The following is a 23,565-nucleotide window of genomic DNA, read 5'->3' as shown; positions in this document are numbered from 1 at the left end:
CTCACTGCAGAGCCACTTGCCAGCAAGCAATGGCTCCATGCTTGGCCAGGATGAAGCAGGCTTCAAGTCCGGCTCTTCCTCGTTCCCTAGATAAATTGAAGGAGAAGGGGTCCCTCACAGCATGAGTTAATGACATGATAATTAAGCACGTGGAGCAATCTGTAACGAAAGTATGAAAAGCTCCTAGTGCGGTGGAGGGTCCTGCAAGGACTGGGTGTGTTGCAGACAGCATTTGTGTGTGCACAGCACACAGCACTGCCCAGACCTGACGACAATAGCATGGTTCTGAGCAACGCACGCTGAATATGGATGAAGCAGGAGGTTGGTGCCACGTGAGCCTATTGGTATGTGATCTGCATGCAGTTGGACAGTGGCTCAGTCTGCCTGGCTAAGCAAGATACACATCTGAGAGCCAAAATGCCAACTTCAAACCACCCAATGATTGCACGTAGGATTTGCAAACAGGAGTTTGGAAAACAGGCTCTGAAATCAGCTTCACAAACGTTTGGGTTCCCTCTGTTTTGAAAATCCCAACAGTAAAATCCTGATCATGCGCATTAAGATGCAGAAGCTGTTTAGCTGTAGCTTTCCACGATCTCCCTTTAGCCTTCTGGAAGGAGGGAAGCAGTGTCAGTCACTTTGCACTCTTTCCATTCCAGCCCATCAGAGCTCTGGCTCATTTGTGGAGGTATGAAAGGACTCTGGGTTTTGCCAGAACTGGCTCAGACTTGAAAGTATTTCTTAAGGAGGACTTCTCAGCCATCTCTAAGACAGCAGTGTTGCAGGTCACTGCAACACTGCCTTTGAAGAATTTTTTGGGAGAAGCATGTCGAATGAGCTATTTATCTGAAAGTATCACCTGCCCATATAATTTAACTGACAGCAGAACTTGTAAAATGTTACTCCAATAGCCTTCTATTTGAAAGGAAAAGTTTTCAAGGGTGTCAAATTGGTCTCAACTCTAGAATCATAGAATAATACAATCGTTTGGGTTGGAAGGGACCTTAAAGATCATCCAGTTCCAACCCACCTCCCACTGGATCAAGTTGCTCAAGCCTCATCCAAGCTGGCCTTCAACACCTCCAGGGATGGGGCATCCATGACTTCTCTGGGCAACCTGTGCCAGGGCCTCACCACGCACACAGTAAAAAATATCTTCCTAATATCTCATCTAAATCTCCACTCTTTCAGCTTAAAACTGTTACCCCTTGTCCTATCCCTGCACTCCCTGAGAAAGAGCCCCTCCCTACCTTTCCTGTAGGCCCTTTCAGTACTGGAAGGTTACTATAAGGTCTTCCCAGAGCCTTCTCTTCCCTATGCTGAAGAACTCCAACTCTCATCTTATTAACCTAATGTGAGTCCTTCATTTGGGGCCAACCCCCAAAGTCATGATGCACAAAGCTGAAAACTCTATGATACAAGTAACCACTTGTTAATGCAAACAGCTGGTAAATACCCGTGGTTGCAGGGCAAGCTAGAAGTAACCTCACAAATATAAGTAACAGCTGCAGCATGCAACGCTTGTGTCAGCAAGGAACTGCTCCTGAGTACACGGCTTGAAAGCTCTCCCAGGTCTCATCATGACTTTCAGCAGAAAATGTTTCTGCTCCTCGATATTTGGCATCAAAAAAGGCAATCGACAAATTGGGGGCCTGAAAAGGGCAGTGCTGGAACAATGGGTGACCCACTTGAGACAGCCACGGTGGACTAAGTAGTGATGCCCCTGAATCCATTCTCCTGGGGACCTGGAGGAAACATGAGGATTGGGCTCTGATGGTTTATGTGGTTCCCCTAACCACAGTGTTGGGCATCTGCAGCCCATGGCTCCTGAGCAGAGATCCCAGAGGGAGAACAGAGGAGCCAAACCAACTTGTAGCTAAAATGTCCTCACACCTTCAGACTCCTGTGTGGTTATGATTTTGAAAAATGCTTCTCTAAGAGAAACAGGGACCTTTCCATTCCATATCTCAAGGAAAGCATTTTAAGATTAAAATTAAAACAGATCAACTGAGCACATTCTGGGCAATTCACATATTCCACAGCTTCTCCTTCCCATCCTCTGAAACCATCTGTTCTCTCTTTCTGACTTCGCAAATTTTTCCTCTGCTGCAACAAATGTACAGAAAATGCATTAAGCAGCATTTACATGGAAGTCATACAAAAAGTGGTGCAAAAGCCTTGTATCCAGCCTTCAAATGAGGCCTTGATGATTCAATAAAAGGTTATACGCTATTCGGCATACTAATAACACCTTCAGATGCGATCAGGCTGCACTCCCCACAATGCAGGTCCCATTGAGACTCCCGAGGAGGTAAAATCAATGCGTTGTACAGCTTCATTCCTGATGTAATACTTATATTAATGAGAAGCGAGAAAACTGTTCTACACACAGCCTTTAATTCTGTATGCAGCGTAATATCATGACTTCATAAATATAAATGACTTCATAAGTAATTTCTAAGACCTACTGGCAGTGAAAAGATCAGGAAAGTTATTTTAAGAAGGGCAGTCTTGTTTACAGCATTGTCAATATAGCAACAATATTTGACAGCAAATGTAACAAAGCTGTAAGTCCTTGAACAGAAGTCAATATTGCTCACGCTCAAAGAAATTCCAGTTTGCAGCTTTAACCACTGACTGCAGGACCAGGCTTTCCTCTTTCTCTTCAGTGAAGAAACCGATGTGGTCATCGCTCCCCTACCCACAACAGATCTGATTCAAGTGTAATACAGATGGATACACCATTTAATGAGCAGTCTGGTGCCTTCAAGAGACTGCTGTGATTAACAGCAGAGCCAAGATAGACTATCTGTGCTGTTTCACAATGCATCTCTCCTTATCCTTTAACTCCAGCCTTGAGGGGTCTCTCCATACTTCTTCTACCTCTTGCACATACTTTGTCTATTAACTCCATGTCCTCAGTTCAGTTTCATATCTTTATCATCCAACTGTCCCAAGAATCAACCTGAAAATTCAGACTTTCTTGCTCCCCAAACTCTGATGAGAGGAGATCTGGAGCAGGAATAGGACCAGGGAAAAGGGAAGTCTTGATACAGAATGCCCTCCAGGTTATATCCTACTCCATCCACAAGATCAAGTTGTGAGCAACAAAACATTGATTGATTGCCTTACGTGGGGCACCAGAGTGGGCTAGGGTAGACCGAAGAAGATTTGCAATAAAAAAAATCATCCCTACAACCATGCTGCACACAAGAGTATTGTTGCTGCTGCTGTTATTATTGTCATCATCATTGTCATCATCATCATCGTTATCATGATTATTATTGATGTTGTTATTGGTATTGATATTATTATTGATGGTATCATCATCATCATTTTCACATGAGAGATGCTTTAAGACCAGGATTCAACATAGTGGTAGGGGAAAGCCTCCTCCACTCATCTCCTGCTCATCAAACCATACCACTGCCTGCCTTGGCCAGCTTCTATCGGGGATGTTACTGCTCTCACCTTAAGAAAGCAGAAACCAAGGAGGCCAAACAATCTCTGAATGCAGTCCATGAATGCACATAACACTATAGAAATGTTTAGACTTTCCTGAGATACTCCTGGACCGACATAACACACTTGGACCCTTCCTAAATCTATCCAAACATCTGGAAATCTGCCAGTTTTCAAAATGAATGCCTCAGACCTATGTTATTTGTGAGAACTAAATATGACATGGAGACAATACCCCGTCTGACATCAGCTCACCAAAACTCATTTCCCAGAGACCTTTAAAGCAATCTTGGAGGGCTGTTGCCTTCAGCTATTACCACTTCACCAACCTCTTGCTAGAGTTTAAATTTCTCTTCAGGGAATACCTTCAAATAATTTTACTTTGGAGGAATTTTCTCCCTGTACTGGCAACGAAAGAATATTGCCCGTCTGTTCTTAAAAGAATAGAAAAATAAGTAAGTCCATTCAGGCATGGCACAGCAGGTGTGCAGAGCATACTTTGGCAGAGCTACTGAAATATCACTGATTTTTTGGTGCCACCTAGGTCAAGGTGCTCATTGGAATGGTTGGCAGTCAAGCACTGTGAAGCTCTTCTGAGAGAGTTTGTCCTCTAACTAAACTCTTAATCTTGCAGTTGTATTGCCACCAACAGCAGTGACAAAAAAATGAAAGTAAATCTCAAAGTGGAAAAAAATCTCAAGAAACTTCATCCAAATTTCACAGGAATTCAGCTGTGAAATGAGGAAGTCAGCTCACAAGTTAGTGTAGGTTTGTGAATCTATCAGCTAAATTGGTTACATCGGATGATGACTTGGTTCCAAGAGTTTAGCTCTGCCGAGGTCCAACATAAGAACAAACTACTGGGAGAGATCTTCAGCTGCTGAAAAGAGGAAGAGTTCATCTGAACAAGACAAGTGGATCCCAGCAGAAAGTTCGGCCCACAATATTTTCAAGAAAGCAGTGCTGGTACCGACTGGCTGCAGTTGTAGTCTCATTATAATAGCTGTAATTAGACAGACTCAGAACTGTCAATGAGACTACAGGCTAATAGCGTGCATCCATATTATTGCTATTGAATTTCTTTATCGGTCTTAAAGGGGGGAATGTTGCCACAAATAGCTGATGTATCTTCTCAGCATCAATTGATATATCAATCAAGAAGGAAGATGGTTCTCTGGAAACAGCTGCCAATAAAATGCTACTCAATAACTCCAGTCCCAGTGGAGCTATGTCAGCTAGATGGATTTGATGAAGTATGCAGTCCTTTTCCACATTAAGTTATAAGGTGGATTAATATTAGGGATCATTTCTGTAAATGGTTCACAAGCTTTTTCTCTGTGTCTTTCAAATTTTCTTCTTTAATAAGTCTTGCAGGAGGATGAAGATGCAGGAACAAGTGTGTCACTTACGACCATCCAAGAGATGTTGGAGTGGAAGAAGAAAGAGTAGAAAAGGCAATACTCATGGGGACCAGCGTACTGACATCAGATAATTCCACCAAGCTGGGGTGCAAAGGCCTTCCTAATCCAGAGAAACCTCTCCAGCAAGGTGTGGGGGTGAGTCCTGCCAAGCTGGGCCAAGTGCCTGGGGAAGGCACAGAGCCCCGATCCACCACTGAACCTGGAGGCACACCTCACCCCGCAGCTCCCCTCTGGGACCTGCGCACTGCGATGCGTCATGCGGCCAGCACTGACTCTACGTTGTCACACGAAGGCCTACATCAACGACCCTCCCTGGCCAGAGACATTTCTCCGCATGCTGATGCATTATGCATGGCTCCATCCCAGCCTACTTCAAATGCATCACCTTCCAGTGTGAAAGATGACTTGGGTGTGGAAGTCAGCTGCAGCTCCTCAAAGCCTATGATAACATTCTGAAAGAAACGTGTGCCCAGAGGGGGCGAATTACTCTCCTGCTCCCCCAAGGGGCTGTATCATGATCTCCCATTGACATAATCATGCCGTACCTTCAGGAAGGATAGGTAAATCACATTCCAATTTTTCTAAACGTATGCAGCAGCATAAATTGCTTCATTGCAAGAACAATAACAATATGCTGATTTAGTGGGGCAAAGCCGAAGCTTCATCCAGCATTCCTGCAGCTTCTAAAGATCCACACACAATTTTACACCAATTGGGAGTACTATAAGGGCAAACCAATGATACAGCTAGATGTAAGCTTGACTGTTCTATTAAGGCTTGTTTTTCCACGATTTCAGTAAAAACATGCTTTGTGTTTACTGAGATTTGTGTCTGCATCTCTTATATTCACAGATATATTCCAGACTTTCCAGACATCAACCATAATTCCATTGATAATGAAGTTTGGCTAAATCATAGAATCATATAATCATTATGGTTGGAAAAGAGCTCTAAGAAAATCCAGTCCAATCGTCAGCCCAGCACCACAGTGCCTACTGAAACAGCTAAACTAAGTGATAAAATGCAGGTTTGCATGAAACTGATATTCTCAGTCAAGGCAGAGACTACATGAATAATAGATATTAAAGGAATCAATGAATCAAGTCTTTAGTCTTCATTCTTCTGAATTTTAAATTCCTTCTATTTCCTCTGACACTGATCAAAGAATTTTGCCAACAGAAATAATTCTCTGACCATTTTGTGTCTTCTGCAGGATCATTTTTAAATCATAAAGCACCACCCAAGAAAAAGAAAGAGATATGCAAATGATGTGCAAGTGAGGCGAGTGACTTATTTTAGCTGCGTTGATTTTTTCAGAGCTGGTGGTTGTTTTTTTCAAACCAGCATGGGACAGGTTGTGTCATTTAATTTTCAGCAGATCTACCTCTTGGTTTCAAAAAAGGAGAGCACAGAAGGAAAAAAAAGCCTGTTGTTATTATTAATAATTAAACAATAGCAGCATGCCCTTTGTTATTGCCCCCTTTTTAAAATTGATGAATAAATATTATTTGTTCTGATAAATAGGGCAAACACTTGGTTTGTCTCTAAATACAGGTGGTTCAGCAATCTGACTCAGCAAATTAAGGTTTTTATAAGGATCAGCAAAATATTGAGCCTTTTTGGAAACAAACCAAACAAAATACCCAAACCCCACCTAAGAAGGAAGTTTATCTGCAAAGCTCAGATGAAAAGACCCGAAAGTTTGTTTGTGGCTCTCCCATAAAAGCTTCATGAATCCTGCAATCCTATGGAAAACCCTAGCCCTTGATTAAGGCATGGAAAGCCAGAGATGCTGGAGGGTGGCATTTAACAGGTGCATCTGTTCACTTTCCAGCTACTCATCTTCCTTAAAAAACCCCACAGACCATAAACACGATCAGGACCTGAATTAAGATTGCAAAAATATCAAGCTCCCTAGAGACAAACGTCTGTCTGAAAGATCACCCCGTGCCCTCCGCTCCCCAAAAAATACTTCAGGAAGATTTCCTGGCTTCGGTTCCATTGAGCTGCGTTTATGAAACTATGTCTGCAAGCATCTTGGACCCTTTAATGAGATGATGCTTGACCTTGTTGAGAGCATAAACATCACCTACTGTACATTCAGCGTAAACATGTACCTTAAAATTAAAAACCACATTCAAACAAAGCCTACCCGAAGCAGACAGCAGCCTGCCCGGCAGAATCAGCCGCTAGCTTTTCTGCCTTTAATCTGCCCACTGAGCAGCGTCACAGAGAATGTCTTTCATCAAAACAAAGGCTGGATGCTGGCTGGGAAGTGTGAAGCTGACTAAAAAATGGCTGAAAAGCTGTCCGAGGCACCCGGGAAGGTAGCCAGCCCCACCCAGCACAGACACCGACCTGCTCAAAATAAGCTGAAAATAAGCCCAAAAGGGAGTTGCTATTGTTCCTCTCGCCTACTCGGCACCAAGACAAAAGCATCACAATATTTTGCCCCCAAACAGCTCAGCAGAGTGCGTGAAAGCACCGTAGGGATTAATTTGTTTTTTTTAAAGCAATTCTACAGCAAATTACGAAGTGGGTGGCCATACCACGGCCACCTCAGTGCTATAACACTTCTTGCCGAACCTGTGTTTTCTTTGTGTCGACGCTAGGCTAAGCCCTCACCCTGGGTGTGTCCATGGGCAGGATGCACCCAGACGCCCGGCACAACCGCCTGGAACCCTTGCGAGCCCAAGTGGGCACAAATTCACCATCATCCAGCTTTCCTAAAGCCCAAAAGGTATGAAATCATGCCCAACGGAGAGAGTCGGGGATGAGAAATGGTACCGCTAATGGCAAGGGCGGATGCTTTGGGAAGGAGCTGTAAGGTGGGAAAGACAGTGCTGTATCCTGGATGCTTTCAGGGTGAGACAGCTGGAGATGGGAAAAATACACTCAAATAACAGAATCAAGGGCTTTTTATCTTTCTTTCTTAAATTACCCCCAAGGAAAGCTTCTTAGAGAGGGAGAGTAAACAGCATGCAAAGGCCCACAGGTGAACAATGAAAAATGGATGGATCCTGCCTTTGCCTCCTCCAACATGCAGTACTTCTAGCATGCAACACTAGAATAGATATAATACCCTGACATTTCCAGTTGCTCCAAAGACAGTCCATCTTGGTGGAATCGGCACTGGCTTGCATCTCGGAGGGCTGAGGAATTGCCGGTCCTTTCGTCGGAGGCACTGCGTTACCAGTCAGGCATTCCCGAGCATGGGTAGGTTAGCGGGTATCGCTCCCGTCTCCCCGCTCGGCTCTGGACTGATGCTGTAAGCAGCACAGGCGGAGGGGGGAGGGCATATTGTACGCGCTGCGGTCTCCACTGCAGCAAATCAGCAGTGTGATGTGGTTGCCCTAGGGAGCAGGCTCCTTTGAAAAGGGGATGCAGTCCCCTTTCAAATCAAAAGCTTGCGCTCAGCGGCTTAGCCTCCTAAGCCATCAAAATGGTTAAGGCAACCTGATGGCAAAGAAATAAAAACAAATTGGGTGTGGGTGGAGGGGGGCGGGTGGGGGAGCAGTGTTTCCTATGTTCTCTATGGATGTGACTATTCGTGTTCCAGAAATTTCTTGAGAGTGAAGAAACCTGGTGTTTTCTTCATTTTTTTTTTGGTGAGGGCCAAATCTCCCTCATCCCTCTAGGTTTTGCTGCCTCTGCCTTGCTGGGTGAGGTTGGGAAACAGGCAGGAGAAAACCGCAGTCAGGATCCAACCCCAGCAGAGGAACACTAATTTTGCTATATTTTTTCAAGACTGTTCCAGAAACAGAAGAAAATAGCAGAGTACCCACATCACTGGGGATCACCCTTCTCCCCCTGCAGGCTCAGGGTGTCCCGCATGGCCCCCCTGACTCCCCCACACCAAGCCCTGCTACATCAGGATGTTGAGCATCACAAGCTGCACCCAGGTTGGGGTGTGGGGGGTGTGAGTGCTGCCTCCTCATGTAGCTGAAAATGCTGCATAAACCAGGATTTGCAATGCAAATGTGCAGACATGCAGGTCAGTTTGTGAAAAGACGTGTGCTCTCGGTAGTAACTGTGAGCTCACTAATAGCTGAATTTTAACACCAGCCTCAACACTCTTCCCCCACATAAGACACTGCTGTTGCCTCAGTTTCCCCACCAACAAATTACTGTAAGTAACCTCGCAGAGATGTCACAACTCAGCAATGGCCACATGGTACTTGGTAAATACTTGCAAAGAAAACGCTTTACATCCACCAAACCTATTTGCCTTTTCAGATATTGGGGAGCAGGGTGGTTATCAACCACAAAGGAACTCCCCAAAAAGTCACCACATTTCACTGGAGAGAGACCTGAGATACAGCATATCAGTCCTGGTCCAGCTGTCATTGACAGTCCTAACTGGGGACCTCTCAGCTCTGAGGCTACATTTCATCTTCTAGATCATGCTAATTTCTGAAATATTTTTATTTCAGCCATGTTATATTGAGTTTAGCTCAGCACAGACACAGTGGGTCACATACATCACACACACACAGCATTTGGAACAGAATTTAAACCTCTCTGGTCCTTTGACTTCAAAACAAAGAGTCTTTAATGCCTGAGTTAACATGGATCTCCTCCAACTGGCAGTAGTAGGTCACTCATCCTTCCCTCAGGTAACTCATCTCACAGAAGAAAGTCAAAGTTTCAGGAGAGAACCACCACAGTGTGATCTTAACCTTTACCTAGCAAACTCTGCTGAGATTATGGAGGCCAACAGCTACTGTTCACGTTTCAAAACCATCTTTGAAATCCCCCAAAAGACTTGCTCTAGGCTTGTATCCAACATTTTCAGTCTCCTAACAGGGAAATCATTAACTAATTGGTGCAGAACTTACTTCAATTGTCATTGCATATAGTAAGACTAAATAAGCTACAAACAACGTTACAAGTCTTGATTTTATGTTCTTCCTGGCTTTGTCAAAAAAAAGGAAGAAATAGGTTGGTAAGGGATGATCTCCCAGCATGGATTGATTGGCTTAGACATTTAGCAGGAGCAGAAAATATACCTATTAAGAGGTTTTGCCCTGCACACTGCTGGAAGCTCTGTGATGGGGTTCCCAGTGGCAATCCATAATAAGAGGAATTTGTTATATAAGCAGTATGTATAGAACAGAGCCACAATTCACATGAAACTCCTAAATCCTGGAGACCCTGAAAAAAAGCCAAAGAGACCTCCAATTCAGTGAAACTATTGGGAATGTACCACTAGTAACATAGTCATGAGAAGACACAAAATCTCTGGTTAGTCTCGCTGTAACCCACATTTCTCAGTCTGATATAAAAGATAAATTGCCTTTTGACAGAAATTGGTCCATGTACATTTAACATCCCAGTGTTGTATGAAACAGTGATGATTTCTCCTTTCTTACATCATTGGTAGGGATTTTTCTTGCGACAGAGTTCAGGTCTCCACCTCCTTCCCCAGGCTACCAAAATAAACCATACCATCAATTTTCCTGCTTAAATTCTTACTTCCCTTTGGAAAAGTATCTCTACAGACCTGCCCAATGTGATTGGACTGTCCCACACTACTTCCAGAGCTCATGGGCACCAGAACCCACCACTTTACTGCCAGTAACAAGAACAATGTGTTTGTGTCAGAGGCAGAACTGAACTGAAACTGTGAGATGAACATACTTAGAAAATGCGAATGGGCCAAGAATGCATCTTCCAGCATGCACTCACATATCCCAGGAGCCAAGTCAGGTAAGGGACCTTGGCAGCACCTGGGGTGCTGGTTGATGAGGTGCTCGACATGAGCCAGTGATGTGCATTCACAGCCCCAAAGGCCAACCGTATCCCGGGCTGCATCAAAAGCAGCGTGGCCAGCAGGGCGAGGGAGGGGATTCGGCCCCTCTATTCCTCTCCTGTGAGACCTCATCTGGAGTAGTGTGTCCAGTTCTGGAATCCTCAATGTAAGAAGGATACAGAACTGTTGGAACGGGTCCAGACGAGGGCTACAAAGATGATCAGAGGGCTGGAGAACCTCCCATATAAGGACAGGCTGAGAGAGTTTGGCTTGTTCAGCCTGGAGAAAGCTCAGAGGAGACCTTATAGCGACCTTCCAGTACCTGCAGGAAGCTGGGGAGGGATATTTTACAAAGGTTTGTAGTGATAGGACTAGGGGCAATGGGTATAAACTGGAGAGGGACAGATTTAGGGTAGACATAAGGAAGAATTTCTCCACTATGAGAGTGGTGAGGCACTGGCACAGGTTGCCCAGGGAAGCTGTGGCTGCTCCATCCCTGGAGGTGTTCAAGGCCAGGATGGATGGGGCCTTGGGCAGCCTGAGCCAGTGGGAGGTGTCCCTGTCCATGGCAGGGGGGGTGGAACTGGATGATCTTCAATGTTCCTTCCAACCCAAACTGTTCTATGATTCTATGATTAACACTGTGTGTGTCTGCACAGACTTGCACAAAAAGTTTAATAAACTCCCAGACAGTACTGGGTGGATGCAGGACTAAAATGGCAATTGATAACACATGCATTTCTACAATGAGAATTTAAACTATGATTCAGTAAGTAGTGAGCCAGAATTAGGACCAAACTGTTGGTCATCAGTAGGCTGAGTGTGAGAACTACTTCTTTGCAACAGAACTAAGCCAGGACCACCAACTACACATTTACTGAGCAGACTGGAAGGTACAAGTAAGCATAGCACTGCCTGGATCTTAGAAAGGTGAGACATACACAGGTCAGAGATCTTAGCGTCAGCCACAGGATACTGCAGTGTCGGAGGGGAGTTTTCCTGTGATCATGAATGGCAGCAGGATCAAAAGCAGTAAGTGGAATCTACTTTTCTTCCTTCCAGAGCACTGTTCATGGGAAGCCTCCTTCTGCTGCAGGATGTTACTGAAGTGGTTACAGATCTTAAGATGTTTGAGTGAAGCTCATAAAGCTCAATGTTGATGGCACAGCCATAAGCCAAGTGGACTCATCAGTATTTTCCAGTTAAGTAGCTCTTCTGGAGATGATGACCCATGTATGTAGGATGTGTAGGGTAAGGACAGAGTGATATAAAATTACCTGGTGGTTTTCAGCCCATCCTAACCTCCCATTGAGGGAAATCTCTGGCCAAGTTAACAGGAGTAGAGTTGCTGTCTGCCTCATTTCACAGAATCACAGAATCACACAAGGTTGGAAAGGACCCATTGGATCATCGAGTCCAACCGTTCCTAACACTCCCTAAACCATGTCCCTAAGTACTTCATCCACCCGTTCCTTAAACACCTCCAGGGAAGGCGACTCGACCACCTCCCTGGGCAGCCTGTTCCAGTACCCAATGACTCTTACTGTGAAGAATTTTTTTCTGATATCCAACCTGAACCTCCCCTGACGGAGCTTCAGGCCATTCCCTCTAGTCCTGTCCCCTGTCACTTGGGAGAAGAGGCCAGCTCCCTCCTCTCCACAACCTCCTTTCAGGTAGTTGTAGAGAGTAATAAGGTCTCCCCTCAGCCTCCTCTTCTCAAGGCAATTTCTTTCCATCCCTCCAACTCCAGTAGGGATCACTGGATGGAGTGGAGGCTGCAGCTCAGCAAAGGACTCATAAACCCTGCTGTGGTGTGTGGGCCACCAGAGTTATGTTGTTTACAGCGACACAACAGGTGTCATCTCAAGACTAGCTCTCCAAGCCTACCTTCCTTCCCTCTGAAGGCCCTTCCACTTCCATGGTGATCTAGCCTGCCAGTGCATTGCTGATAAGCTCTTATGAGGTCAGAGTTAGCAATCATAGAAACATAGAATGGTTTGGGCTATAAGGAACCTTTACAGGTCATCCCATCCAGCCCCCCTGCAGTAAGCAGGGACATCTTCAACCTGACCAGGTTGCTCAGAGCCCGGTCCAACCTGACCTTGAATGTTTCCAGGGATGGAGCATCTACCACCTCTCTGGGCAACTCATTTCATTGTTTCACCATCCTCATCGTAAAAAATGCCTCCCTTATATCTAGTCTGAATCTCCCCTCCTTTAGTTTAAAACCATCACCCTCATACCAAAAATACTTCTTGTATCAACCCCTTGTTCTATCGCAACAGGCCCTGCTAAAATGCTGTCCAAATCATTTTTGTAGGCCCCCTTTAAGAACTGAAAGGCCACAATAAGGTCTTCCTTATTGGAAGGTCTTCCAAGGTCTTCCTGGAGCCTTCTCTTCTCCAGGCTGAACAACTCCAACTCTTTCAGCCTTTCCTCATAGCAGAGGTTCTTGATTCCCCTAAGCATCTTTGTGGCCCCTCTTGATGCACTCCAACAGGTTCATGTCTTTCCTGTACTGAGGGGTCCAGAACTGGACACAGTACTCCAGGTGGGGTCTCATAAGAGTGGAGTAGAGGGGAAGAATCCCTTCCTTTGCCTTGCTGGTCACAATTCTTTTGATGCAGCACAGGATATGGCTGGCCTTCAGGGCTGTGAGCACACATTGTTGGCTCATGTCTAGCTTTTCATCCACCCGTACCCCCAAGTCCCTCTTCACAGGGCTGCTCTCAGTCACATCATGCCACAGCCTGTATTGATACTGGTGATTGCCCTGACCCAGGTGCAGGACCTTGCACTTGGCCTTGTTGAACTTCATGAGGTTCACAAGGACCCACTTCTCCAGCTTGTCCAGGTCCCTCTGGATGACATCCTGTCCCTCAGGCGTGTCTACTGCACTACTCAGCTTGCTGTTGTCTGCAAACTCACTGAGGGTGTACTCGATCCCACTGTCTATGTTATTCATGAAGATGTTAAACAGTACTGGTCCCAGTACAGACCTCTGAGAGACACCACTCATCACTGATCTCCATCCAGACACTGAGTCATTGATCACTAACCTCTGGATGTGACAATCCAACCAATTCCTCATCTACCAGTCAGTCTACTCATCAAATCCTTATCTCTCCAATTTAGAGAGAAGGATGTCATGTGCGACTGTTAAAGGCCTTACAGAAGTCCAGATGGACGACTGGCGTATCTCTTCCCTTGTCCACTGATATAGTCAGACATGCTGGCTGTCTCGAATCACTTCCTTGTCCTCCATGTGCTTTAGCAAACTTCTGGGAGGATCTGTTCCATGATTTTCCCTGGCACAGGGGTTAGGCTGACAGGTTGGTAGTTCCCAGGGTCCTCTTTTCTACCCTTTTGTAAAAATGGCTACAAAGTTTCCCTTTTTACAGCCACCATGGACTTCACCTGACTGCCATGACTTTCCAAATACGACAGAGAGCAGCTTGGCAACTACATCATCAATATTTAAGCTTTTTTCAATAAATAACTTGAGTTGACATAGGGGTCCACAAGAGCTCAGAAGTACCCACTGTTCTACCACTACAAAGATCACACGTGGCCCTAAACTTCAGGGCTGTCCATTAACAATCCTGCTAGAGGGTAGGGTGGAAATCAGAACTATTTAATAATAACAAATTCAATGATAGAGCTGAAACCATTGCCAGCTCTGCACTAAGTGCAGTGACTTTGAAGACACTTTGGACTGATTATGTTTTTCAGAACAGCGCTCTGCATCACTCCGCATGGAGCACCGTGGGACACATTGAGGGCAGCACCAGATCTGCAACATAGTGCTGTAAGAGCCTGACATTTAGCACTTTAGGAGAACAATAGCATTAAGGGAGATCACTGGGTTTTATTTCTAAGCTAATTTGTTCTTAGCATTAGCAACAAAAATAGAGGGGATGCTATTTTAGAAGTTGCATTAATATTGCTCGAAGCTCTAAAGAGCAACAGGGAATTTTTGCCTGAGTAGTCCAAGCCAAGGGCAGCCAGCAATTACATTTTCATGAGGAGGATGTCAATAGCAGAGACATGGGCCAAATCCTGGTTCTGCTCTTGTCCTTCCCACTGTCTTGCACTCATTCTTGCACAATGCACTTTTCTGGGCTGCAGAATCACTCAGAGACAGCTTAGATGAAAAGGAGACGAGCTGGGAGATGCTGACAACTATTTCAGGTCCATCACTATTCACAGACTAAGTGGCACATAGACAGCTCTGTCCTTGCTGTCTTTTGCCCTGGGTGTTTGGTGTTTTCTCTTAGGAGATTAATTGCTTTTTTCGTCAGATCTTTAGACCACAAAAGGAATCAATAAGCTGATAAAAAAGACAACATGGTCTTAAACTGGTGCAGTTCAAGTCTGGAGCCCAGCCTCACAACAAAAGAAACCACAGGTTCCAGCATGCCACACCTTCAGATTTCTTTTAAAAGTCTTGAAATGTCTGGGTTTAAGAGGGTTTTAAAATGATCAGTCAGGGACAAGACGTTTTGAGATGTGTTGCTTAAGCTTCTGCCCAGCTGCCTCTGTTTGACTTTCTGCTCAGCAGAACTGTTCTTCATTCTCATTTTTGCTCAGAGTCTGAGATTATCATAAGGTCTTTGGCAACAACCATGTGATGTGAGTCAAATGAGTGGGTGAAAGAATCAGGTGAGACATACTTTGCACTTGCTTTCCTCCCCAGGAATGAGTTGGCCTTTCTTTAAATCCTGGTAAGTGAGCTATTTTAGGGGGAAGTCCTTAGATTTGGTGCTATTGCTTAAATACAATTTTCGTTTCAGTTTTTCATGTGCAGTCCCTCAGCGAACCTGGCACAGATCTTCCTCACTAGCCATCCCAGAGGTTGCTGGTGCTTCTGCAGCCCCATTTGAGCTCACTGACTACTGCGGGCGACAGCACATCTGACACATAAGAAACAATTCTTATTTACTCCTTGCTCCTCAGCAGTGGATAATTTCTCTCGGTTCTTTAATGTTATTTTTGAACGGTGAGGATCATAGAAATGAAGGCTCTATTCCTGCCATTGACCTAGAAAAGCCTTTTGATTCTTTCCAGTGGGACTACTTTTTCAAATGCTGGGAACCTTAAAATTGGGTGTTTCTCTCCTCTGGGGGAAGTAGTTGGTGTATCTTCATTCCTCCTTTAAGATTTGATCAGTAAAGCTGATGAGACCCTAGAACTCTGCTGACCTACTGCATTCCTCCACTACAGCACTTGCAGCCCACCCCCATCTTCAAGCCTGCTGCTTTTAAGCCTGTGCTACTAAATTTTTCTCTCTTACAGTATGGCTGGTGCTGCAGCTGGCATTATTAATTCCATTTCATTAACTGGTCGTCCTAATGGACTGAAAGACAAAAGAGAAGACAGTCCTGAGACCACAGAGTGGCTGGGCCTCAAGAGATCTATGTTCATCCTCACGTCTGCCACAGGCTTCCTACGTGACCTTGGGAATCGTCTCTCTTAGGACTCTGGGTCTGCTTGGTCTATTTAAATTTGGGGCATATTCTGCTTTTTAAGCTTTATTTTTTTCTGCAGCACCCAGCACAACATCTGCTGCTCTAGTAAAGGAGCCTCACTCATTTCTGCAACACAACTTGTAGGCAGGTGTCACCGGCTGTCATTCTTGGACCAGCAGAGATTAAGCAAGATTTGTAAAGATGAATTGGGATTGCAATGCTCTTGGAATTGGTGAAATCCTGCCTGGTGATATGCAAGGATGCTGGAGGACAGAGGAGCCTCCTCTTTGGCCTAGTATGCCCAGAAGAGATGAAGAAGACACGTTTCTAGCAAATTCTCAAAGCCAGGTCCGGTGGCCAGTGCCTGAGCTGGAGGACAGGACTTTGCCACATGGGTGTGCCACAAGCCACCAGGGACCATGTTCCTGCCTGGGCAAGGTCCTGGGAGCAGAGGAGGTAGTGCCAGAGCAGCTCATCTCACTAGTCCTCCTCCTGTGCCGCTGGCACCTTGCAGGGCAAATAGCCCCTCTGACCCACTTTGCGAGAGGAAGAGACAGTGAGAGGCAGAAATAAGAGTGCGAGCAGGGACCACACTGGTACCAGCACGCAGGCACATGACATAATGGTGCATCGAGTGAGCCCGGGCAGAGTGCCACACTGATGTAGCTCTGCCAGACAGCAGCACTAGACAGTCCTGCCCTTTGCTCCTCTGCACATCCAGGTCCTGGGCTGAGAGAGCTCCGGTGCAGCCCCCAGAGAAGATGCGCCCACAGAAATTCCCCAAGTCTTGCTTCCAGCTTCCAGGGGCTGTCCCTCACTCCTGCTCTCCTGGGAACAGGCCCAAGTTTTGAAGCTCCGAGCATCGATTCAGGGGCTGGTTTGCTTGGTTCAAGTTCAAAACGCAACTACAAATTGTGCGAACACGAGTACAAATTAAACCAACAGCCTGCGGGCAGAGACTCAGGAGACCGAAGCTGCTTGTGCAGCAGTGCCACAAGCCTCTAATTCAGGCTGGGATTCTCACAGGCAGCCAGAGTTGCTTGCAAATCAACTCTGGTTTGCAGCATCTCTGCTCCAGTACCCAGTGCTCTTCCTGCCAATCCAAATAGGGATTGGGGGAGAAGGTGCTGAGTGAGTTACTTCAGAGCAGGTCCTTTTCCCCAACCCCCATTAAAAAAAAACAAGGCATTTTCTTTGGGAAAGGGAGTCACTGAGCCAGCTCTGAGCTGCTCATCCCTCTGCAATGTGTTGGAGAGGTGCTTCAAGCATCTCAGGGACATCTTTGCATCCCCCACTGCTGGGGGTGGGGTTGGGAGGATGAGTGCATTAGTGGTGGAGGCGTGCAGATGCTGTGGCCATGCACAGACCAGCTCGACCGATGCACAATTGTCATGGCAACTCCAGCTTTCCTGGAAAACAGCAATATATTGGTAATACACCACCGGACGCAATAGCTACAACCACTTGCTCCAAGGATGTGAGACACCTGGGTACCAAAATGCTCCCTGCAAAGGGAGTGATGGCACTCAGCGAGTCACAGTTCTAGATCAATCTTAGGCTGGGAAGTTAGCTGCTAATATGGAAAATATCTTGTCTGAGGTTGCAGAGGAAGGGGGACGGGTCAGAAGGAGGAGGAGGAAAGAAAGCAGCTGCTCCTGGCCTGAGCACTTGGAAAGGCGATGGAAGAGGTGGAGAGTGCGGCTGCTTATTGCAGTGAGGCTACCAGTGCTGCATAGTTCAAAGGGCTGATGAATAAGAAGCCCGTTAGTACTGTCCAAGGGGAAAAATAACAAAAGGAAAAATGGAGGACATAAAATAGTGGTGTATGAGACAGGATTGTCAGTGCAAGGCTATAGGAGAGGGAAAGAAAAGAGAAAATATGAGCAGGGCTCTGGTGAGAGCCAATATAAGCACTGGCTGGAGAAACACTTTGCAGCACTCTGATTTTTAAATGTTATTAAGGGCCTCTAGGGTAATTAAAAGAATTAGATCAGGAAATGATGTACCAGAAGTGTTGCCTGGAAAGTGGTCAGAGTTGTGTTTGCTGGGGAAATGAGCAGGGAAAATGGTTTCATGGGGCATCTTAGGACATCAGCTGGAAAAAGAGCTACACAGAAAAGCAGTGATGTACTCAAATGAGTACGGGGGGAGAGGGGGATGCGGCTGGCCCTGCCTTGGTGCATCCCCTCACATGGGCAGAAGGAAATGATGGATCAGGTGTATATATCTTATAGAAGATACCATAAGCAAGGTCAAGTGAGGTCCCAGCATCAAATCAGCAAAATATGCAATGAAAATCCACACCCCGGAGCCAGTTCATTAGGGACTTAACGTCAGTCATCTTATGCATACAGAGGTAAAATGAAGAAAAAGAGGAGAAAATAATGCAGAACGCAGATAAACCCACTGAATTTGTGGAAATAGGTTTCTCTCAAAACCAGATTCCATCTGTAAATAGTTGAACACTGTGCATCCTTGCCCCCTCCCCGCCCCGCACACAATGAGAAAGACCTGATTTAGATGCTGACACCAAGTATCTGAGAAAAGGCAATTTCATTTCCCATTCTCAAGGCCAAAGGATTAAAGATAGATCAGTAAATAACTATTTCACATTTAGAAAACCAAATTACAGGCCTAAGGAATTCAGATTTCCCTGACAATATCATTAGACACCATAAGCCACATTTCCTTGATTGCTTCTGCAAAGGAATGATAGCCCTCTACTGTAGGATGAGCATGAATATATATCATAATAGAAGGTATACAGTGAATTTGAATATATAGACACATAATCAAATTATTTTGCCATCTTTATCAACTAATAAGCAGCATGAAAGTTCAGTACACAAACCTGAATAAGGGAAAATGTTTTTCTTATATGACAGTACATTTAACTACTCTGCTTTAATAATGGATAGCACATGGATACGACAGTGATTTCAGAGTAACAGCGTAGATTTGCAGAGGTACAGAAATAGCTGATCTCCCAGAGCACTACACATGAACAGTGCAAGGAGGAAGGATGGCATACTCGATTTTCTGCGTGAATAGTGAATTCCCTTGCAACAGGTTTGGCTTTTTGCAGAAACTGGGGAATTCCAACAAGAACAGTAAAATAGGCCTGGACAAGCATTGCAAAAGGTCTGCTGGGATTTCTGAACTGCTTTCCCTAAGCGTTTCACTCCTTGCAAACATTCAAGTACATAGGGATTTGCTGAAACTCCCTGACTGAGACAGGTACTACCAAATACCTCTTTGTACTGTAGCAGGTACCTCGTTCTTAATAAAAATATCCAGGGACCAAAAGCACAATGTCCCTGTGTCACTTCTTGTATTTCATATGCCAGATACTAAAAATTAATTTCTTGCAAATTAATCAGAAATAAAACATTAATTTTAAATTATGATAAATTCAAGAAAACCACAATCTTTGTATATACAAACAAAACAAAATGCAAGCCCCACACCCGAACGCCATATTTTGGGTTGGATGAAACTCATCTTTCGCAAGTATGGCAAATGTGATCAGCTGTTGCTGAATAACAGCAAGGTCTCCGAGTCTTGCTGGTCCTCATCATCTGTGGGTCCAGGCTGTGGAAACCCCAGTCTCTGAGTACCCCCAGCTTGAAGCTGCGAGACATCACCTCTCTGGAAATACTTCTGAAGAGAAGGCCTTGGGGGTTCTGGTGGATGAGAAGTTCAACATGAGCCAGCAATGTATACTTCCAGCCCAGAGAGCCAACCGTATCCTGGGCTGCATCAGAAGTGTGACCATCAGGGCAAGGAAGGTGATTCTGCCCCTCTACTCTGCTCTCATGAGACCTCACCTGGAGCCCTGCAACCGGTTTTAGAGTCCTCAGCACAGGAAGGACATGAACCTGTTGGAGTGGGTCCAGAGGAAGCCACAAAGATGCTCAAGGGAATCAAGCACCTCTGCTATGAGGAAAGGCTGAAAGAGTTCGGCTTGTTCAGCCTGGAGAAGAGAAGGCTCCAGGGAGACCTTATAGCGACCTTCCAGTACTTAAATGGGCCTCCAGGAAAGCTGTGGAAGGGCTCCCTTACTAGGGAGTGCAGGGATAGGACAAGAGGTACGGTTCTAAGCTGAAAGGGGAGATTTACATTAGATATAAGGAAGAAATTTTACCGTGAGGGTGGTGAGACACTGGCACAGGTTGCCCAGAGAAGTCATGGCTGCCCCATCCCTGGAGGTGTTCAAGGCCAGGTTGGATGGGGCATTGAGCAGCCTGATCTAGTGGAAGGCGTCCCTGCCCATGGCAGGAAGGTTGGAACTGGATGATCTTTAACATCCCTTCTAACCCAAACCATCCTATCATTCCATGATTCTGTGATAGATGAGGGTGCCTAATGTTGGAGGCCAGAAGAGAAGGGATTGTACTTCATTTTGGAAGCAGCAGCTCTCACCTTTTCCAAAACAGTTACTTTTCAACTGTGCTTTTTTCCTTTTTTCTTTTTTTCTCCCAGGTTGCCTGACATTTATCGTGATCAAAGTTTCCTGTGAATCATAGCTTTTAAGTTTCAGATAAATATAGCCACGCAGCTCTGCATTTGTTTGTTTTCCTCAGGTTGCAAACCTGCAATCGAGACCTACTTATTTCGGAGCAGGGAGAGCTGCTGCTTGCCACCATGTCCTTCAGCAGCAGGAGAGGAACACAGCCCTGCATGCAGGGAGCAGCTCCGCACCACACGCCACACAGGATCCAACCCTGTTCCAGTGACCTGGAGCAAACTCACCAGCAGTCTCTGGGCTGGCTCGAGGAGCCAGAGCAACCCTGGGGCTGGCAGAGAAAAGGAGGTGTTGATGCACAGAGATAGGCAGCTTAGAGGGGTGCACGGAGGCAACGAAGGAGGTGGCTGTGGCATTCTGACATGCCCAGCCCATACTGACACACAGGACAATCCTGAGCCTTCTGAGACACAGTGAAGCTGGGAGGAGACCTTATAGCAGCCTTCTAGCACCTAAAGGGGGCCTACAGGAAAGCTGGGGAGGGACTCTTTGTCAGGGAGTGCAGGAATAGGATGAAGGGAAACAGTTTGAAGCTAAAAGAGGGGAGACTTGGATTAGATATTAGGAAGACATTTTTTACTGTGAGGGTGGTGAGGCACTGGCACAGGTTGCCCAGGGAAGTTGTGGATAGCCAGTCCCTGGAGGTGTTCAAGGCCAGGTTGGATGAAGCTTTGAGCAACCAGATGTAGTGGAAGATGTCCCTGCTCATGGCAAAGAGATTGGAACTGAATGATCTTTAAGGTCCCCTCCAACCAAAACCATTGTATGATTCTATGATTCTAAGTCCTCCAAACTCTGGGATGTGGATGAAATCACATGCAAGAGCAAGAAGGTCCTGCCCCCTCTTCCCTTGCCCACCCACGCACATCCACTTAGCCCAGTACAATTTATTTTGGCCTCTCCATTAGCTGGGAAGTAAATGTGGCAATTACTTTGCACATCTGAAGTGTTAGAAGCCTTTGGCACATTTCCCTGAAGCTAAATAATTAATGAAGGGCTCTGATTAGCATGAATCTTGTGCAATCATCAGACAGCATAGAGTGACATTTATTTTTACCTCTCAGTGCCTGAGACGGGGCTTTGTTAAGAGGCCAAGATGGACTTCCTGGCTGACGAAATGGGAGGTTATCCTGCAGTCGAAAGGGTTTGGCTTGGGGTTTACTTTGGAAAAGCTTTCTGCCCTGCTTTGTCCTTAGGCTGCCACAGAAAGAAGTAGCCTACAAAATCTGAACACTTTGCAGGTGACTGAGGTTAAAATACACTTCATTTCCATGCAGGAAGGTCATCTCACATAAGTAGCACCAAGCAACTCGTTCACCATATCTAAGAGTTTTTTCCCCTCTCACCAACAAACAGGAGTCAAGAAGAAGATACCATGTGTGTGGTTGCCAGGGGTGAGGCTGAGATCCTGAAAACCAGACTATCACAGAACAACCTGGCTCTTGCAGCAGGATCAGAACCCATGGAGTCGTGCCTGTGGGTTTCCAGTCTGACCTCTGGCAGCAGAGCAAGCTGCTATCCCTGTGAGCTGAGAGACTTTCTAGCAAGAGACTGCTGCATGAGAGATATAGGAAGAGCTGATGGCTGTTGCATATGGTCCATTTTCTCCTACAAGTTCTTTCTTTCTGAATCAATTCCCCATGCAAAACATGTTAGCCACCCATAAGGCTGTGTTGAGCCCTGCCTATGCCATGCACGTCTGTGTGAGCTGCACCCTTTCCCCAGACCTCCCTTGTTTTGCCTTCAAACTGCAAATAACGTGGTTTTCACCATGACCCAGGGAGGAGAGAGGCTGCCCAGAAGACATATGGTGCTATTAAATGAGCAAATTGGGTATCTTTGGGGTCCCGAAGTGCAGAGGAGGGTATGATCATCATCTCTCCAGTGAGGAGATGAAGGTAAAGCAAAGGCATCACATTGAAGCTGAGCTCTCCTGACCCCAAATGCCACAGTCATAATGACACCAGCTCCAAAACCTGCTGTCCCTCCCTTTCTGCATTTCACCTCTGAGCAACAAAGGGGCATCTTCAGGTGCTCAGAAAGGATGCTTTAAAGCCGGAAGCAACACTAGTCAGGAATTTGGAAAAGCTGCTTCTCCCTAAGGGATTTCCTCCTCACCAAGAGCTTTGCAAAAACAGGTAAACAACTTCTTGCAAGGAAAAGCAAACATTTTGGAAATCATGTACTTTAAGTCTATGCCTTGTTTTGCCTCATCCAACATGTGTTTCCATGGAAGCGGAGGAGGGAGCGAGCAGCCTGCGGCTGCAAGTCCCTGCTATCTCACTGCCTGCTCCCGAATCTGAAGAGAGAAACATCGTATTAAAAATAAAACAAACCTGAAATTTTAAAAATTCCCTGTGACAGTAGATAGCTGATATTTAGTGCTGCAATGTTGTTCTTAGGCACCAGGGTCCAAATGCATCACAGCTGAATGAAACCAAACTTGGGCTCATTCTCAGAGGAAATGGAGTATGCACTGAATAAAATCATTTTTGTTCTTTTGTTGATTGCACTGGTGTAGTGATTGTGTGAGCACAGAGAATGACAGTGCAGCACACAAAGGGAGTTACATAAACAGATTGAAAAGATGTTTTCAGCATGGTTTGGAGCAGTTTATTGCAGAAAGAGACCAAAACAAGGATGGTTTAGAAAATACGTCTTGCTGAGGAAAAGAAAAGGTTTATCTCTTGATCCAAACCTGGTTCTGATCTCAGGAGTGAGTCTCCTGCAGTCATGAACATGAGCCAACAGCGTGCCCTGGCAGCCAAGAGGGCCAACCATGCCCTGGGGTGTATCGAGCACAGCATTGCTGACTGACTGAGGGAGGCGAATGTCCCTCTCTGCTCCACAGTGGTGTGGCCCCACCTCAAGTACTGGGTGCAATTTTGGGTGCCACAGGATGAAAAGGATCTAAAGCTACTGGAGAGTGTCCAGAGG

At 45.7% G+C, this 23,565-nt stretch overlaps 1 protein-coding gene across 3 annotated transcripts in view; it reads right to left on the bottom strand.

The window, feature by feature from the left end:
• The window catches only part of RTN1 (reticulon 1), a 130,406-nt gene that overhangs the window by 9,728 nt on the left and 97,113 nt on the right, over nucleotides 1–23,565 (bottom strand). The window contains exon 1 of one of the 3 annotated variants that reach the window (XM_054068598.1): nucleotides 7,966–8,316. The exons of the other annotated variants lie outside the window; for them this stretch is intronic. Coding sequence (XP_053924573.1) covers nucleotides 7,966–8,026 — 61 coding nt within the window. The 5' untranslated portion in view covers nucleotides 8,027–8,316. Of the gene's footprint in view, nucleotides 1–7,965; nucleotides 8,317–23,565 lie in introns of those variants that run through there. 3 annotated transcript variants of the gene reach the window in all.

This window comes from Cuculus canorus, chromosome 5 (assembly GCF_017976375.1).
Source record: "Cuculus canorus isolate bCucCan1 chromosome 5, bCucCan1.pri, whole genome shotgun sequence".
Lineage (NCBI taxonomy): Eukaryota > Metazoa > Chordata > Aves > Cuculiformes > Cuculidae > Cuculus > Cuculus canorus.
The sequence above is the reverse complement of the archived record's forward strand: the minus strand, read 5'-3'. Positions and strand labels throughout refer to the sequence as shown.